The sequence below is a fragment of the Heteronotia binoei genome, chromosome 5, assembly GCF_032191835.1.
Source record: "Heteronotia binoei isolate CCM8104 ecotype False Entrance Well chromosome 5, APGP_CSIRO_Hbin_v1, whole genome shotgun sequence".
Lineage (NCBI taxonomy): Eukaryota > Metazoa > Chordata > Lepidosauria > Squamata > Gekkonidae > Heteronotia > Heteronotia binoei.
Genome location: NC_083227.1, coordinates 111867368 through 111882240, shown reverse-complemented (window position 1 = coordinate 111882240; position 14873 = coordinate 111867368). Strand labels below are relative to the sequence as shown.

General features: G+C 42.9%; 1 protein-coding gene across 1 annotated transcript in view; it reads right to left on the bottom strand.

Annotated features, from left to right (window-relative positions):
• FANCD2 (FA complementation group D2) overlaps window positions 1–14873 on the bottom strand; it is a 69353-nt gene that overhangs the window by 27782 nt on the left and 26698 nt on the right. The window contains exons 19-25 of the mRNA XM_060240080.1: window positions 10665–10725; window positions 7206–7325; window positions 3756–3829; window positions 3532–3672; window positions 2374–2474; window positions 1900–2015; window positions 754–862 (exon numbers count right to left, since the gene is read on the bottom strand). Of these exons, the coding sequence (XP_060096063.1) occupies window positions 754–862; window positions 1900–2015; window positions 2374–2474; window positions 3532–3672; window positions 3756–3829; window positions 7206–7325; window positions 10665–10725 (722 nt within the window). The remainder of the gene's footprint in view (window positions 1–753; window positions 863–1899; window positions 2016–2373; window positions 2475–3531; window positions 3673–3755; window positions 3830–7205; window positions 7326–10664; window positions 10726–14873) is intronic.

The following is a 14873-nucleotide window of genomic DNA, read 5'->3' as shown; positions in this document are numbered from 1 at the left end:
AACAGGCTAATCTGATGTGTACTTTCCAAGCAGAAATATAACGTGTATCTGCTCAAGACGACTAGAATGGCAGCTAAAGAACACACTTCTGACAAATGCTTCATACTTACTTACTCCTATATTTTTCCACTTAGAGCTTTGAGTCTTCACAAAGGCGCCTAGTCTTCCAGGTATTACAGGCAAAACTTGCATGCAGACTCTACTTAGAAAAACTTAATATATTTCGGTATAGGATTTTTTACTTGTTGGCTACCAACAAGTATAGACAAAGTACAGGAGGAAAAGCTGACCATAATAATTTGAGAGGTGTGCGGCACTGTGTTGTATCATGCATAGCAAGACATCTTATTTACAATCCAACTGCAGATTAATCGAAGGATTACTATGGATTGAATCACTATGGACTGAAATACCTTTTAAGTGGGTGTTGCTGGGGTCACACTGGCATAGCATAACTTTAAATTGAACTATCATTTAATATTTTAAAACTATGCTATTTTATTGATTTCCTTGAGTTGCTATTTCTAGGCCTAGTTCCCAAGACCAAGTATCAAATAACTAAATATAAAAATGAACTAACCCAGCTATAATGCTAATTGAAAGTTTACTGCCAGATAATAAGAGGGAAAACTGCTAGGAAATATTAGGAGTACCTGTCTGAAAAAGTGAGATTCTCTCTCCTAGAATCTACTTGAAGATACTAGATTTGATCTTCCCCAACCACTTTTAAACCTGTAATTTGTGCATGCTTACCCGCTAAGTATTTTTCTAACAGACACTGTAACTCCGTAATATTCTGCAGCCGAGCCAAAACTCTTCCTTTCATCTCAGGATCTTCTTGTTGGCAGAAAGCATTCACAACCTTGAGAAACAAAATGGCATTTCTAATGTGTAGATGAGGAAATGGAGATTTTCCTTTTGAAATCACTGATAAAACAAATGATGAATGTGACACCTTCATACATCAAAGCCTCATAGACCACACAGTCCTATGCAGCATTAGAAGACAAGAGTTTTGAAAAACTCATATGCATCCTCAAACCTGCAGGTTCCTAGGAGACAGGATTTGCAGACATGTTCCTGTACTTCTATGCTATGATTCTAGCCAACAACGCATTTTTAAACAAGGGCAAATTTTGAACTGAGCAAAGTCTGAAAAGACAGTGACATTGGCTTTGCCGGTAGAAAACACAGCCAAAGGTTCTCCTTTCTCCATCTTGAACAGCTTTCTCCTTATTCATCTTAGCTATTCATTTCCATTTACCTACATTGGTCTCACATACAGAAGTCATCAACTGAGGTACATAAAGGGAGAACTGCCTAAACCTCTGCCATACATGGAGGTGGGGGGGCATAACCCTTTCAAAAGCCAAGAGGAGAATGACAGTATGGAAGCAGTGCCTGGTTAGACATACCACTTCAATAATTTAAGAAGAGAAACCCTGGATATGTCCTCAGGAAGAACTATATCTCAGAATTGTGCCAGGATGTTGGAACACAGGATTCAAATATTTTCAAAAGTGATGCTGCCACCAGTATAAAAAAAAGAAACAATTTTAAAAAGTGAGAAACTGAGGGATCCTTCATATATTACTTAGTATGCATGCTCAAAAAGCTACTTGTGCAGGCAAGAACGTGTGATTAAAATATGCTTCCCCCGCAAACACTGAGAAAAATCTTTGTGTCAGTAGCACATGTGATTCTACCCTGATATTCGCCACATTAGAAATGCATATTATTATTTGGGAAAGCTTCCCATTATGCTTTATTTCAGAAAGGCCTTCCCATACCACAGCTAGATATATCTCAAGTTATTAGCTAGAAACGGAGAGGTTAAAACCATTTCTCAAAACAGTAGTATTAAGGGAAATTCCAAGAGACCATAGTAGGATTGCTTACCTCACGGAACCAATTAAGTGTATAAAATAAGAGTGAACAGAGGAGTTCACGCTCTTGATTTGATAAGGAGTCTAACTTCTCTACTTCTGGCAAATCAGTCAGATATAAAGGACATCCTGTAACACAATATGGTAAAAAGGGGTTTTTTAAGCCTCCACTTGAAATCAACATGAGATTCTCCACCCTGTCAGTATCTAATATCTAAATCAACTATAGTATTTGCATAAAATAACTAGATGGGGGGGGGGTTGGGGGCGAGTACTAAGCTCAGCTTTCCTAGAAGATATGAGGCCTATTGATTACTGAAGAGTGCATTTGAGTCTTTACAACAAGCTGGATAGTACAAGATCCCATAGATTAGGTAAAGAAAACCACTGTGCTCTACTTCAACCCTACTAACAGGCCTCACTCCTTGCAGCAAACCATGGAGGTGGAAATTAGATACAGAAAAGCCCAGTTTCCATTTTTTTTTACCCAACAAGGCGTCGATTTCTTCCAGGTTTCCACTGTTCATCTCTGAGACACAGAGTCTCAGCAGCCGGAAGAATGGTGCCAGGCAAACTGGTGACACTAACCTGTGGAAGAAGTGGGGAGAGGGAGGGGAACCTTATGTGCACACAGAAAGAATAAAATTGGGGCACAGAATTCTGTGCTACAAACTTTGATTTTTCCAACAAAACAACCCAAGTTTTACAAATCAGAGAGATAATGCAAGTATGGCAAATTAAAGAGTGCACTTTTTGTGCTTTCACGAAATTGTTACTGTCCCTAGCTTCCGTCAAGGACTAGAAATTAGGACTGTTAATGCATACAGTCCATAAGTCCATATAAGGATAATTTTTGACATGATTATAGCTGGTAATAGCGAGAAACTGGAACTAGTAAAAAAACTCACTATAAAATCTTGGATCCAGACTGAGTGTTAACTGTGTAACTGTTATAGAATCACAGAATTGGAAGGGACCTCTAGGGTCATCTAGTCCAACCCCCTGCACAATGCAAGAAACTCACAAACACTTCCCCCTAAATTCACAGGATCTTCATTACTGTCAGATGGCCATCTAGCCTCTGTTTAAAAACCTCCAAGGAAGGAGAGCCTACCACCTCCTGAGGAAGCCTGTTCCACTGAGGAATCGCTCTAACGGTCAGGAAGTTCTTCCTAATGTTGAGCTGGAAACTCTTTTGATTTAATTATCTTAACAAGATTTTTAAAAGCAGCTGGAAAATTGTAAGAATTCTTTATTTCTAGGTTTTTTTTGGTTGAGGGTGACCTGTTTCAAAAGGAGAAATGTGATTTAACATTGTATTGTGGTGCAATCTATTTTTCCTCTGAAATATTTTTTTAAAAGAAAGAAATGCATGTAAAGAACCAGAAGGATAATGATTGCAAACAGCAGCTGCAAGGGACAGAGGCTGGGACCTATTTCCCACCCCCCTCCCAACCTTGTTCCTAAGCGCTAAGCAGATCTGCCATGTTTTCTTCACAACTACATTGATAGAAACTTAATGTTTTTGAAAAACAAAAGCTTAGATCTACATGGCAATTACAACAACATTTTGTTAAGAGCACGAGGCCTAAGGAATCATGACTTAGCACATTCCTTATTCTTCCCATAATAAAGCACTACTGACCTTTTCTCCTTACTTAGGTCCACTGTTTCATCCATGCTGCGATAGCTCTGAGACAGCAGAGGCAACAGGTTAATAACAATCATTCCCTCAGTCTCTTCATCTTCCAAGCTATATAGCGCCTTCACTGGGAGGAGAGAAACACTGCAGAGGAGCAAAACACTCACAATCAACTTTATAACAACAAATGTAATTGCTTTTACGAAAAACAGTGGCTTTTTACATACTTGCCACTCGAAGGAGGAAATTCTGTCACAAAATCTGCTTCAAAGTCCTTCACCACAGTATTCTCAATCCAATCCTAGAGGAAAGAAAACAGCAGATCTGCAGCAGCAGAATTCACTGTAAAAAACTACACCAGAGAGGGAAAGTTTTTCAGAGGTACTCTCTCTCTTCAGAGTTGAGGTCAGATTGTTTAGGGGGAAAACCAACTGTGCAAAATCCAATAAAATGTAATTACTTTTAGAAAACTGTAGCTGGATCCTCTTTTACTGAGATAATTAAACAGGGAAACAGAAACTATCCAGTGAGCAAGAGAAGGTCAAGCCTCAAGGAGATTCACACAGGACAATATTTTTTAAAAAGAACAAGGACCTAATTTTCGCACAGTCCATATTTCTTTTGAAAGGTAAGCAAACAGAATGGTTACATAGAGAGAAATCTCCTAGGTTGCAAGCAGTGTATAGTCTCTCTTATCTGTATTGCATACAGTCTGACTCCAGGCATGACATGTGATAGATCAACTTAACCAAATCCTTTTGGTAATATGGGGAGTCTGGCAGTGTCTCCTTTGGTACTCTGACCTGGAAGAATAGCAAGATGGAAAAATAGCTTTCCTCTTGTTATACAACAGACCAGGTTTGTTAAGAGCACTACTTGCGCTCTATGAAAACTGGATAGCATTTTTAGAAGTCTGTCTTAAAACAACCATCCTCTCTGCAGCAGGATTGATATAGTCACATACCAGCAGCACTTACAGAGACAGTATTACTGTTGGAAGTGAAGGACTTTGACTCTTAGCCTCAGACTTCAAAGGGTGACTACAGAGTGTCAGAGGGATAGAGAGGTCAGGACCCTCAGCAGCCTTCCTCTCTAACTGCTGATGCTATCCCTTTGATGTGTATATTGCTACTCTCAGGGAATCTCCCTTCTTTCTGGCTAACACATTTTTTATTCTAAATCTTGGCAGCATGAAGAAGATGACTGTATATTGATACCCCGCCCTTCTCTCTAAATCAGAGATTCAGAGCGGCTTAACCCAAGGCCATTCCAGCAGCTGTAAGTGGAGGAGTGGGGAATCAAACCTGGTTCTCCCAGATAAGAGTCCGCACACTTAACCACTACACAAAACTGGCTCTCAGGTAGGACATGCTTTCTGCATCTTTATCCATCCTAGCTACTTAGACTAGACTAGAATCCTGTCTCTACTCTATCCTGTCTAGAATAGAGTTCCTTACAATAAAGAACTCAAATTAGTTTTGCAAAGAAAAAAAAAAGCTCAGTGTGTAACTTTGTTTCAATGGCACATACATACCAGTTAGATTCTGCTGTGACATGTGTCTTTGAGCATTCTAACCTAATAATGCTTTCAATTGCAACTGCTTCAGATACAGACTTCATTAAATACATCCAGAAATCCACTTTAAACAGGGGTATATTCTCACCTACAGCTTTCTAGAGATAACCTGTGATACTTTGCAAATATGGACCTAAAAATGACCCACCAAATTATAGGATACACAGAGGAAGAAAACCTGAAAAAATGCACCAAACTCTGAAGTAAAGCAATGATATATATTATCATCATCATATCATCAATCAGTTTTCCTAGAATATCACCACAGCCATTAAAAATGTCCAACAGCCACTGGGAGAGAGGAACTGATAGAGGTGCTTAATCCTTTTTCGGCTCCAAATTCCCCTTTCAGGTCCCCCCACCTTTGGCCTTCAAAGAAAGCATTTGCAGCTGCATGAAGAATTTGAAACACTGAAGAGGATAAGCACTAGGGATGGGCACAAACCTCATCAAAAACATAAGTTCAACACAAAAATCACTCAGTCTGTGGCTCATGAGCCAACCCTTGTGTGATCACACCTGCAATGAACCTCCCACAAATGTCCATGGTTTTTATGGAGGTATGTGCAGTTCATGTCAGTGGTTCATGCAGCAGAACATCAATAGTGGCCCTCTAAACACCATAGAAAAAAGCAGCTCTTATGGGACCTGGGGACATGGAGGAAAGCGTGAAAGTCTGGGGTGGAAGGAGATGAGGGAGAGGAGCAGGGGTGAAAATGAGTCAAAATTACTGAGTTTTCTGACCAAAATTCCAAAAACCCTGGCCAAATACTGACAAAAACCTGCTTCAGCCTGCTCTCCTCTCTCCATGAGGCCTTCCTGGCTGGTTAGGATGCCCTCCGCCCTCCCATATAGTGCCAAGGCCAGGCCTGAGGAGGAGTGGGGGGAAGGGAGAAGCACAATGGCACCTCTGCCCAGACAGGGCACGTTGAGGCAAGGTGGGTGAGGGAGCCTGGAAGATGCAGCCTTGGGCTGGGTCCCACCTGTGGAATGGTCAGGGACCCCCCCCACTGCCCTCACAGGTGTCCCAACACGGTTATTTAGGGGTGGAAACTAATCAAAAGATCAAAATGCTGTAATGAAAACAACTGCCCTCTACAAATTGCATTCATGAAAACAAAGAAAATACTGACTTTACTGACCAATTTTTTTAAAAAATGACAAATTAATGACCAAGATGAAAAAAAACGACTTTTACTGATTTTACTGCATTTTCCACCCAAAGGAGGGGTGCATGCTGGTGGTGCAGGAGAGGAGGTGAAGATCTGATACTTGGGGGAGAAAGGGAAGGTGATCTCTTTTCAGAAGCAGCAGGAATTTTGTGAAACCAGCCTGCAGGGCAGTCAGAGAGAAGCTGGCAGATGAGGCCAGGCCAAAAAGGGGATCCCAGGAGGCCCAGAAGTCAAGAGTCAGCAGGAAAAAGGGGTGCCAGTCTCCTTTTGATAGAAGCAGTGGGAGTTTTGGGAAACTGGCTTGTGGGGCAGTCAGAGGGAGGCCAGCAGATGAGGCCAAGTCAAAAAAGGGAGACCCCAGGAGGTCCAGAAGTTGAGGATCACAGAATCAGAAGGAAAAGTGGGGGGAAGGGCGAGCTCTCTTTGATGGAAGTAATGGGAGTTCTAGGAAACCAGACTGTAGGGCAATCAGAGGGAGGCCAGCAGATGAGGCCAGGCCAAAAAGGAGGACCCCAGGAGGCCCTGAAGTCAAGGATGACAAGATTGGAAGGGGAAAGGGAGAGCAACCACCCTTTGGTAGAAGAGAGTCAGCTAGAGACTTGCTGTGAGTTAACATCTTTATCCTGCAGGGGTGCCATTCTACTGCATCACAAACCTCAAAAAATGACCTGGTTTGGTAAACAGGAAGATCCCTGATTCGTGAGACGCCACAAGCCACAAACTGGGACAACCTCCATTAACCAGTTCATGCCCATCCCTGATAAAAACCCTCGGATCCCTTCAGATTCCCTTTACTAAACAAGGCTTTGTTTAAAAAAATCCAATGAGTTAACAATCATCTGCAACAATAAAGAATCACCACACAGTTTGGGACACAACACTGTCCCAGCCACAATCATGAACTGAACAGATGAAGACCTGTACCCTACCAGGATCTGCAAGTCCAGATTTCCTTTCTGAACCAAGCTGGCAAGTTCATCATAGTACAGGGCCAAGGCTTGGGGAACCTGCTTGCAGCAGGAGCACACCAACTGCAGCAAAGATGTGATCTGGGGGGAAAAAAGAAGTAAAGCAATTACTGCACAACATGACTTAGCCCACAAATGTTAGTGTATGTTGAGACTTCAGATATGAAGCACCATCAGCTGAATGATTACAGCATTTGAATGGCAACCTTTTGTAAAAACACTATAAAGAAAACTGTAATAGGCATTTTTTGTTAGCTGTAGATATACAAGATCCCTTGTGGAAATTCCCCTTTGAAAATTATGACAAGTTATCAGAGAAATGAAGCACTGATTGCACATTCAGCTAGCAATACTATCTGACTTAAAAAGCATTATTTATTACACAAACCTACACAGAGACTGTGAGGCAAAGCACCCTATTTCCCCTCAAGGGTTAACATGATTATTAGCAGGCCTGCTCCAGCTCACAGGTGCCCATGGTTTGGGCTTTCCCACAGAGACCATTCTTATCTCTTTCAAGGCTGGATTCAAGAATGTGGTAATTGGCTGATTGCGAGAACCTGTGCTCAGCTGTGTAACCAGATGGGAAGGGGGAATTAGCAGCAAACATTTCAGGCCAATTTCCCACTCGCTTTATGCTGCTCACACTCCTCTTCTCAGCAGGGCTTCTGTCCGATTTCACACTATCTGCCCCGGGGCTGCAACTAGCTTTGGCTTTTTTGCGCAGCACAGAAACCTCTAAAAACCTGTTTGCTGCGCAAAAAAGCTGAAGCTAGTTGCAGCCCCGGGGCAGATAGTGTGAAATCGGACAGAAGCCCTGCTGAGAAGAGGAACATGAGAGCAGCGTAAGGCAAGTGGGAAGTTGCTCAAAATCTTCTGGAAGTTCCATCAAGGAAGATTCCAGATTGGATCCAAGAAACCACCTGGTGCTAGAGGGCAAAAAGCTATAATAAGGCTTTAGAACAGAAGGAAGCCATAGTACCTTTGTGCTTGTGCCATGCTAGTATGCTTTGATATGTTATGCTACATCATTATGGACTACAATGTATAGGGCGCTTTAGGCTACAGCTTGGATTCTTACACTGCAAGAAGGCATGCCATCTAATACTAGGTACTAAATGTATTACATAGAAAAGTTAGCTTTCTTATTTCTCTGTTGCTAAGTTATGGAGACTGTAATGCATAGTGATATTCTTTTTTCAAACTTTTTAAAAAAATTTTGAATATATTTTTACAAAGGTTCGCTTTATTTGTGTGCATTTAACCTCGAGGACCCGCACAGCTGGGTGCAGCTCAGGCAAGAAGGAATGCTATCAGGGCTTTTTTTGCTGTAAAAAGAGGTGCTGGAACTCTCAAGAGGGAAATGAAGGAGAAACACATGGGTGCCCCTCGTGAACCTTTAAACATTTTCTGAGAATTCTGTTTCCATGAAGAGGTTCCATTCCACTGCACTTTCCCCAGAAAAAAGCCCTGGGTGACCAGACCCTTCCCATTCACCCCTTGGATTCTCTGTTACTCAGCTTCATTCCTACAAGTTAAGTTCTTGTGAAGAAATGCCTTTTATCCAAGAATTCACAGCAATATTTTCAATTATTGCAACTGCTTTCTGTCCATGGACAGGAACCCAGCTGCAGACTATTAGCAGGCAGGCGGGTGGGGGCTGAAGAGCGGAGTCATCAAGCTCCCAGTACCAGAGTATTCACACTCTTTATGCTAATAGCATTGGCTGAAGCCAGATAATAACATACTACCCCAGAACCTGCTGCCAAATTATACCCCAAAGGAACAGAGACTGCTAAGAGCCAAATAGCTAAAAAATAAACTCTTCCTTTTACGGCAGAAAGATCCAAATAATCCCCAGGTGGGGCCAACATTCTCCAAGGCAGAATATAAATTCTCAGGACATGAAGAATCTCTTTTCAGTTGTGTCTCATCAAACAGCCACATGACAAAAAGGAGTAAGTTTTACCAATGGACTCAATTTTTTACATATAGCCAGGGACAATGAAGAGAATACCCAGCCATGAGTACTAAGGTAATGCTGAACTTTAAAACTACTGCAACTTCAAATAAAACTAGCCTGTCCAATTTAAACATCATATAGGAAGTGCTTAATGTTGGGATAAAGGATTGTCTGTTTTCACCTTGTCTTTGTTCTCTAACTCAGTCTGAAATGCTTGAAAAGAACAAATGTTTTCTTCATTTTAAAAACGTTCTTATATTATAAATCAGCGTTTCCCATTTGCCGGGTCATGACCTGGTAACGGGCCATGGAAGCCTCAATACTGGGTCACAAGAAAAGCCAAAGCTAGCCTCACCCCCAGCAAAGCATGAGCTCTGCTCTGCTTCCTTCCTTTCCAGTCTCTCTGTTGTGCAGAGAAAAGCTAGCCTTGAAGACTGACACAGGCTGGAAAGCTTGAGCTCCATTTTCCTTCCATCTTCCAATGTCTCTGTGTTGTGCGGAGAAAAGCTAGGCTTGAAGACTGACACAGGCTGCAAAGCCTGAGCTCCGTTTTCCTTCCTTCCTTCCCCCGTCTCTGTGTTATGCCAATAAAAGCTAGGCTTGAAGACTGACACAGGCTGCAAAGCCTGAGCTCCGTTTTCTTTCCTTCCTTCTCCCGTCTCTATGTTATGCCAATAAAAGCTAGGCTTGAAGACTGACACAGCTGCAAAACCTGAGCTCCGTTTTCCTTGGAGACCTCTATAGAAGAAAGAGACAGGCTTTCCTGTCTCCCAGCTCCACCTCCAAAGTCTCCTGGCTCCACCCCTGAATTTAAGTAGGCCACGGAGGAGAAGTGTAAAAATAACCGGGCCAAGGGAGGGGGGGAGTTTGGGAAACCCTGTTATAAATGCTTTAAGCTAGAAACACATTATGGCTATTTGGTTTTGCTACCAGAACTGTGGTAAAGAGGAGGGGCAGCAAGTCAACTCACAATCCCTTGATAACAAGAATAGGCAAAGTTGCAGTAAATCGCCCCCAACCTAGCTTGTGGAGGGAAGTGGACAGGCACAACAAGTAGGGAGAGTCTTAAACAGCAATGCAGGTACAGAATGCTAGACATACAGTTCTATTTAGCAGGAGATACTCTCAGAGTTTTGGTGACAGTGGCTACCCAGTTAGTGTGTGGGGAGTGAGGAGAAGGAAGTCTTCCAACAGAAGACTTCTCATATAGCACAAGACAACTCTTAGACCCTGTCTCAAATTCTATCAATTCCTAATAGAATACTGGGAACAATTAACAAGGAAATATACAAATCCTGCCTATCCATGTGTGTAACTGCATTAATTGACACTGATCTGAAAGTCTGCCCAAACACTACATGGATCTATTGCTTTCATTCAGTAAGGACTTCTCAAAGGACTCATTTCTCTCTCCCAGGTTACACATCTGAGTATGCTGTATACATCCACACATTTACCTGATTACACTGCTCCTTTCTTAGGGGTGCTTTTTCCAATAGATGCCCATTTTCTTTACTCCTGAAATTAGTAGGTAGATATTAATTAGTGTTCTCTGATACAGCAGGGCACTTAAAGGTTTCACATTCTGGGATGGAGAATGATTCTAAGAATTTAAAATCCCTTAATGTATAGATCAGGGTTTCCCAAACTTACCCCCCCTCCCGTGGCCCGGTTATTTTTACACTTCTCCTTCATGGCCCACTAAAATTCGGGGGTGAAGCCAGGAGACTTTGGGGGTGGAGCCAGGAGCCAGGAAATGATGTACAAACAAGCCTAAAACTCTTGCAATATATTTTTTAGGAAAAATAGGAGATGGTGGAATTTTGCAATGCAATTTCAAAAATAAAAAATCAAGAAGCACAAGGATCACACAGCAGACAACTAAAAATATAAAATGCTCTCATCGTGGGAAAATATGAAATGGCAGGGCATTTCAAGCTTCTCCCCCCACCAGGTCTACTCAGATTAGCAATGGCAAGGAAGGGAGGAGAGACAGGGGGAAAGTCTGACAGAAAGAGAGACAGAGAAAAGGAAGGAAAGAAGGAAGGAACCAACCTGAAATGGCAGTGCTGGGAAAACATTAAATGGCAGGGCATCTCCCCCCCCCCGCCAGGTTTTCTCAGATTAGCAATGGAAAGGAAGGAAGGAAATGAGAAAAGACTGACAGAAAGAGAGAGAGAGGATGGGAAAAGACTGACGGAATGAATGAATGAAAGGGAGGGGGAGAGAAAGAGAAAGGAAATATGAAGGAAGGAAAGGGGAAGGAAGGAGTGAAAGAACGGAGGGACAAAAGGAAGAAAGAAAAAAGAAAGGAAAAGAAAAATGGAAAAAAAAAAACAGGATGGGAGCAACTCACTTTTAGAAATGCTGGCTCTCACTGCGTAAGTGTCTCCTTCTCCCTCCCTTCCCCACTGCTGGTATATTTCTGGCTTTATAAAACTCCCCCTCCCCACCTCCTCGGTGAGGAAAACAGAGCTGAGATAATTCAGCGCTGAGGCATGCCGCCGGCATTTCGAGGGGACCATGCCTGAAAAGGGAGCATGGCTGATTCCTTCCCCACTGAAGTGTGGGGGAGGGATCAGCCACGTGCCCTCTCCAGGCGCGGTCCCTTCGAAATGCTGGTGGCATGCCTTAGCACTGAATTATCTCAGCTCCGTTTTCCTCATCAAGGAGATGGTGGGGGGAGGAGTTTTACAAAGCCAGAAATTTACCAGTGGTGGGGAAGGGAGGAAGGAGGGGGTGCTACGCCATGTGGGGGGGAGGCACGGGCTGGTGACTGATCACCCGATCGGTGAACTCATTCTGCACTGGTCCAAGCCGGCTGCAGGTTGAACAGACTGCGGCCGAAAAGGGCGCATAGCTCCTCCCTCCCCGGCACTTCCTTCCCATCCAGGAAGTGCCGGGGAGGGAGGAGCCATGTGCCCTTTTTGGCCGCGGTCTGTTCGACCTGTGGCCAGCTTGGCCCAGCGCAGAATGAGCTCAGCGTCAATTTCCCACCGATGAGGTGATTAAGGGGGGCTTTGCACAGGATGAAACTGACCTGCCTGCGGTGGGGAAGGGTGGGAAAAGGAGGCGTGGAGGCGCGAAACCCGGGGGAGAGAGGCGCGATGCGGGGGAAGGCGGAGGGAGGGAGGGGTGGCCAGGGGACTGGAGGCCCCGCAGCCCGGCATTGAGGGCTCCGCGGCCCAGTGCCGGTTTGCAACCCTGCCTTTTGGAAACACCAGTATAGATAAACCTTTAAACTCATTGTAGTCCAACTGACATCTCACTGGTCATGATTCAGTTATTCAGTTCATCCTTGTACTAGATATAATTATCACAGTTACACAGTGATGCCCTTGGACAGAGGTGGCTTCCAAAGCTCGAGAGATCCTTGTAAGTTTCTTTTTCATATTACAAAAAAAGATAGTTTAATGGACAGAAAGCATGCAAGTGAACCAGGGCTCTTGAGGACAGCAACAAGTTTTGATTATGAGACCCAGTAAAACAAGCCCTAAGAGTCAGTAAAAGAACTCCTATTTACATAACTGAAAATATAAAGCTTAACATGATTGATAATCGATAAACTGATGAATAATTAATACTCTATAAAGCTTCTGCAACCCAAACACTGGTTGATGGCACACATGAGGACTCACACTAAGGAACAAATAAATGACAGCACAGGATACTCTTGTATAGAAGGGCACTGGCATAAGTCTGCATATGTCTTGTATTTGAGTTACTGGCAACTGTAACTCTCTTTGCCTTTTTGTTAGTCCCATAAAAATCTTTGCCTGCCACTTAGACAATTCCTATGAGAAGAAAAAATGGAAAAAGCCTAAAGAAGCCAAGTTGGCTCCATAAACAGCTCTCTAAAGATAAATAAAAAAAGACTACTTTAGGAATTGGAAGGAGGGCCTTATAACCAAGGATGAATATAAACAAATCACCTGTACTTGTAAAGAAAAAGTTAGGAAAGCTAAAGCTCAGTATGAACTTAGGCTGGCCAAAGATGCTAAAAACAACAATAAAGGGTTCTTTTCTTATGTTCAGAGTAAAAAAAAGAGCAAGGACATGGTAGGCCCATTGCGAGGGCAGGAAAGTGAAATTGTAACAGGTAATGAAGAAAGGGCAGAACTGCTCAGTTCCTACTTTTCCTCAGTCTTCTCTTCTGAGGGAAACGGTGCTCAACATGGCAAAAACAGAACATATAATGAGGGTATGAAGTTCCAACCTAGGATCAGCATAGGGGTAGTACATAAACACCTAGTTTCTTTAAATGAAACTAAGTCCGCAGGGCCAGATGAACTGCATCCAAGGGTTCTAAAAGAGCTTGCGGATGTAATTTCTGAGCTTCTGGCTATTATTTTTGAGAATTCTTGGAGAACAGGAGAGGTGCCGGAAGACTGGAGGCAGGCAAGTGTTGTCCCCATCTTCAAGGAGGGGGAAAAGGAGGATCTGAGTAACTACCGACCCATCAGCTTGATGTCTATACCTGAAAAATTTTTAGAACAAATAATCAAACAGTCAGTCCTGGAACATTTAGAAAGGATGGATGTGATTTCTCAAGAACAAGCATGGATTTCTCAAGAATTAGCCATATCAGACTAACCTGATCTCTTTTTTTGAGAAAGTGACTATCTTGCTGGATCAGGGGAATCGTAGACATCGTTTATCTTGATTTCAGTAAAGCTTTTGATAAGGTTCCACATACTACCCTTGTTGACAAGTTGGTAAAATGTTGTTTGGATCCTGTTACCATTAGGTGGATGTGTAACTGGTTGACAGATCGCACCCAAAGACTGCTTGTGAATGGTTCCTCATCCTCTTGGAGAGGAGTGACAAGTGGAGTGCCTCAAGGATCTGTCCCGGGACCTGTTTTGTTCAACATCTTTATAAATGATTTGGATGAAGGAATAGAGGGAATGCTTATTAAATTTGCCAATGATACTAAATTGGAGGGGTTGCAAATACAGTAGAAGACAGAAACAGGATACAGGATGACCCTGACAGGCTGGAAAACTGAGCTAAAACCAATAAAATGAATGTTAACAGGGTAAATGTAAAGTTCTGCATTTAGGTAGAAAAAATCCAATGCATGGCTATGGGATGGAGGAGACTTGTCTTAGCAGTAATATGTGTGAAAAGGATCTAGAGGTCTTAGTGGATCATATGCTGAACATGAGTCAACAGTGTGATGCAGTGGCTAAAAAGGCAAATGCAAATTTTGGCCTGTTTCAATAGAAATGTAGTGTCCAGATCACGTGAAGTGATGGTATCGCTTTACTCTGCTTTGGTAAGACTTCATCTGGAGTATTGTGTTGTTTGGGGCATCATATTTTAAGGATATAGACAAGCTGGAACTGTTCCAGAGGAAGGCGACAAAGATGGTGAGGGGTCTGGAGACCAAGTCCTATGAAGAATGGTTGAAGGCATGTTTAGCCTGGAGAGGAGGCGGATGAGAGGTGATATGATCACCATCTTCAAGCACCTGAAGGGCTGTCATATAGAGGATGGTATGGAATTGTTTTCTGTGGCCCCAGAAGGTAGGACCAGAACCTATGGGTTGAAATTCAATCAAAAGAATTTCCGGCTCAACATTAGGAAGAACTTCCTGACCATTAGAGTGGTTCCTCAGTGGAACAGGCTTCCTCAGGAGGTGGTGGGCTCTCCTTCCTTGGAGG